Source organism: Puccinia triticina, chromosome 16A, assembly GCF_026914185.1.
Source record: "Puccinia triticina chromosome 16A, complete sequence".
NCBI classification, from domain to species: Eukaryota; Fungi; Basidiomycota; class Pucciniomycetes; order Pucciniales; family Pucciniaceae; genus Puccinia; species Puccinia triticina.
In genome coordinates, this window is record NC_070573.1 from 1259310 (window position 1) to 1263845 (window position 4536).

At 51.1% G+C, this 4536-nt stretch overlaps 1 protein-coding gene across 1 annotated transcript; it reads right to left on the reverse strand.

The window, feature by feature from the left end:
• Positions 1-2064: 2064 nt before the first annotated feature.
• PtA15_16A138 (uncharacterized protein) lies at positions 2065-2500 on the reverse strand (the record flags this gene model as incomplete). The annotated part of the gene is made up of 2 exons (XM_053163798.1): positions 2065-2283; positions 2354-2500. 2 exons carry the CDS (start codon positions 2498-2500, stop codon positions 2065-2067), a joined length of 366 nt encoding a protein of 121 aa, XP_053027787.1.
• Between the last annotated feature and the right edge of the window lie 2036 nt (positions 2501-4536).

Below are 4536 nucleotides of genomic sequence, written 5' to 3' on the forward strand. Positions count from 1 at the left end.
CATAAGATAAGCACCAGGAAAATTCAATTGTCACTTGACGTCAGGTGACATCAGGACAGCTCCTGGGAACTCTCCTGTTGTAGTCTGTTACGTAATGTTTCCATTACGTTACATCCCACACTGTCAGAGTAAGTCATGCTGTCATGACTTACCACAGACATGGGACATGCTTTTCCTTGACTTGACAGCGCTACTCCATTACATACATACATGTATATATATAGCTTATGTTTCCACACTTGTTGTATTTCTCATTCATTTCCCGTTGTTCATTTCTCTTGAAATACATTCTCCCATTGTCAGACTCTATTAGGTTATGAGCATTTTATCTCAAATTTTTTTAGTTACAGAGTTATAAAAAGTCTTATATGATTCTATCCTCCAAAGAAACCTCAGTGAAAGTCTAAATTAGTGATTGTGTTGTGTTGTGTTTGCAAGTGTGCAGTGAAAATTGTAGTGTGAATATTGTTTAGTGTTTGTGCTGGTTGTTTAAGTCTTAGTGTATAGTTTTTTTCGCATCCGTACCTTAATAACCCTGAATATCTTTTAGCTTGTCATCCTTCATCAAATTTTCCGCCATGGCTCCTGTAAACCGATCCCCGAGCTCTATTGCTACTCGGTCCACCAACGCAGCGGCAGCCGCTTCCAGCAGCAATGCGGCCGGCAAACAAGTTGCACGTAGTCCACCGCCAACCTCGGACGACGAAATCGACACCTTCTGTAAGGACTCCAGTAGGGGAGTCCTTCACTGTCCGTCGAGTGGGGGCACAGAGGGGGGAACCTCAAGTCGAGATTCTAGTTCACCGGCTATATATTGCAAAAGGGGGAACAGTCTATCCGGGAGAGATATGGGGGCAGGGATCTCTCAGTAAGTACACGAACAGTAGGAGAGGAGAAGGAAGCAACTGGGAGAAGGAAAGGAGAGGAAAAGGCTTACCTAGCCGGGAGAGATATGGGGGCAGGGATCTCTACTGGCTAGGGAGGTGGAAGAAGGGAAAAATGATATACTTGAGCGAGGTTTGTCCTTGTGACACTTCATGTGAAACCCCGCGGAGCGCGGGGGCTTCACAGTCTCCCCCCCTATAAAAAAAAAGGGGGAGGGCTTCTCCAATTGTCAGGGGCTGCTTCAGGAGAGGCCAATGATGTGGTTGTGAACTTGAGGATTGAGGATCTTCTGGGTGTTATTGTAAGGGTCCAATGGACCCTCACTGATGAGATGGATGAAAAGGCACAGAGATCGGCTGGTAGGCCGTCTAAGGATGTCTAGGTCCAAACTTTTGGGGGATTGATTGCAGAGGCTAGCCGGGAGAGAGGAGAGACTCTCTCTATTAGTCTAAATACACCAACAGGCGACGAGAAGGAAAAGAGAAGAGAAGAATGAAAACAATGCTTACCTAGCCGGGAGAGAGGAGAGACTCTCTGCCGGACTAGGGAAGCAGCAGCTCAGGCTAAGTATACGATGCGCGGGGGGTTACGTTATCCCATGACTCTTCGTGTGGAGCCCCGATGTCGAGGGGGGCTTCACAGTTATCGGACGGCGGAGTGTGCATAGTATTAGGTAGAGGTGGGGGGATTCAGAGTGGATTTCTTCTTCTTCTTCTTCTTATTTTTCTTTGAGGAATTGGAAGTGTTGGGAGGTGGAGGAGCCAGTGGATTGGTGATACTGGACGGGTACATCGCGGCTTCATCATCGCGCAATTCGTCTTCATTGTATTCTGCGAGGAGCTTAAGGTATTTATCGAGACTGTTGTAGTAGTGCTGGGTTGAGGGGGAAAAGTCTGGAGGAATGTTGTCATCAACTATAGTCACCGCTCCCGTCACAGCCACATCAAAGTCAATAGGTTGTGCAATTGGTTGGGGGCCCAGGTGGGAGGCAGCGGATGTAGCAAAGTGTGGTGGCAAGTGTTTGCTGGGGGCTGCAGAAACGGGCGGGTCAGGCAGGAGTGCGGAGGGCGTCACCAGTCTCGTCGGCGAAGTAATCAGAGGCGATGAGTCGTTTTTGCAAGCCCAATGGGTCGGATGGTGTCGTTGCAGATTTGGTGGACTGTGATGATGTGGTTGCGGCTAAGCAGTAAGGAGAGGGTGGCGGGGAGTTGGGATTTGGAGTGGAAGGGGGATGTGGCAACGGCGCGACTGTTTGGCCATTGGCGGGGGAATCAACGGGTGTAAAAGGAGCCGGGGGGCGAGGCAATGAGTTTGAGGCGGGGATAGGCGAGGGACAGGCAAGAGGGGCCTGTGCAGTCGGGCCTTCAGTAAATCGGCCAGGTTCAGTAGGCGGTGGTGCTGTGGCCGGGTGCGGGTGAGAGGGCGACGTGAGGACGGGGGACGAGTTTGAGGTCGAGGATGAGGGGACGATCAATGCGAGCAGAGAGGTGGCCTGTGAGCAGCCCGCTTGACAGGTCGGCGAGCTAAGTAGGGTAGATGTGGTCGTTGAGGACGTTGGGGTGGCCTGTGTAGCGAGCAAAGGCAAGGAGGGGGTCTCAGGGGGCGTAGTGGGCATGCTGCCTGAGGCAGGGTCTGCAAAGGGATGGGCAGGGGAGGTCGGGCGCGTGGGAAACGTAAAAGCCGGTGTGGTGAGCCTAATCAAAACCTTATTACATCACTCAGACACTCACCAGGAAGGAATCACCGCCAAACGCCCTCTAGAAATCACTCTGGTACCTGTAATCCACGCCCACAGACACTTCATAATAGCCTAGAATCATCTCTACAAGGCGCCTCAACTTCTCAGTATTCACTTTCATGGATGGCCCTCCACAATGGGTAATAAAATATGTACACAATCAGGTTCAAAGTGGGAGAAAGTCCACCATCAAACAGAGCCAGACTATTAGGAAGGACCCTGAGTGTTCACTAGAATTAACTCCTCTATATTCCAGCAAGGCGTAACTCTTTCTCAGATGCATGGCGGCTGATGTGCCATGGTTATTGTTTTCCTCTTATGTCATCCCAAGCCATGTAGTAGATGCCTTGTTGTTTTGTTGCCTTGTCACCTTGTTGGAGGCTTTTTGTACCCTGTTCCCATCTTTCTCTTCGTCTCAGAACCACCTGTTGTCCCCTCACTATAAATGTAGAGCCTTTTGGCCCATTCTGTTTGTCCCCCATCAGATTGTCACTTTGCATCCCTGGTCACAGAATAAGAATTACATAGCCTATTTTACCACATATTTTACAGTATATTTTCCCCCTTGATTTCGTCTAGAAAGCACTATTCTCAATACTTCATCAGCCACACTTTTCTTTAAGAGTCCATACTCTTATTCTTGTCCCATATTACTCTCCCAACCTGAGAGGCAGCTTTTCACGCACTCATCCCTCTCTAAGCTCTATTCCCCCAAAGAGTAGTTCCACACCGGTTGTCGGAGGTCTGGCGGGGGTTTTGAGGTGTGTCGACTGGCCAAATGCGCCGGGGGCGTCGTCGATCTCGGCGGCGGCGAATCAGAGGTGCCCGGCGAGGCAGTTTTGATCATGTTGGGCGATAGGGTAAGTGGTGGGGGAAGTAAAAACGGCGAGTAGGCAGTCAGAAGTTTTGGCAAGCTGGGGGGGGAGGCTGAAGCCAGCTGAGGGTCGATGGCCATCTCGTTGGCAGTGGGTCCGGCACTGACTCCCGGTAGTCAATGGAGGGAGGAAGAGTGGGGTGCTGGCGAAGAGCAGTCCACAGTGTGCTGGTTTGGAGATGGAGATCTGGACGGGCTGCTTGTTGAAGCTCTTGTTGGTCTGCGTGCTTTCGCCGATGATCTTGGCGAGATCGAGCCGGCCGCTGGCGAGGCAGAAGGTGATGTAGATGAGGTCGGCACTGAGTAGTAAGCTGAGAGTCGCAGAGAGTGCGCCGTCGCCTTGGATACCACAGGTTCAAGGCCTCGCTTCATTGAATATCGGAAGGAGCTGGTCAGGTGAGCAGTGGAGAACCAAGGCAACCGGGAAGCTTCCAATCTGGCCAAAAGACTATGCACGACACCTTCAAGATGACTGATGCGCAGTTCATAGTTGTCAACTGCCTGGTTGGAGGTTCTTCGCCACTTTTCCTGAAACATCCTGCGTGCAGGGGTCGCAGATCGACGAGAACAGGAAAAAATTTCAATTGGTTTTGTCGGGCGGAACAGATTGTTTTCGGACGGGGCGGATGGTCTTTTGGACAAATCGGACAGTTTTCGGACCGGACGCAACAAAACGGAACAGAATGGATTGGATTGGGTTGGGAGTCCTCAGAGAGGCGAGAAATCGGACGTGGTGGGTAGGGTGGAGGGCCGAGGCAGTGGGCAGTTCAGTGGAGGCAGTGCAGTGGGGCAGTTTAGTGAGCAGCGGCAGTCGGACGATGGGCAGTGAGGGAGGCAGTTGCAGTGAAAAAGGTAATCGTAAGTCAACTGAAAAAAATCTTCGCTCGCCGAATCGAGGAGTTGGCGAAAGGGTGGAACTAGAAAAAAAAAGTGTAAGGACTCCAGTAGGGGAGTCCTTCACTGTCCGTTGAGTGGGGGCACAGAGGGGGGAACCTCGAGTCGAGATTCTAGTTCACGGGCTATATATTGCAAAAGGGGG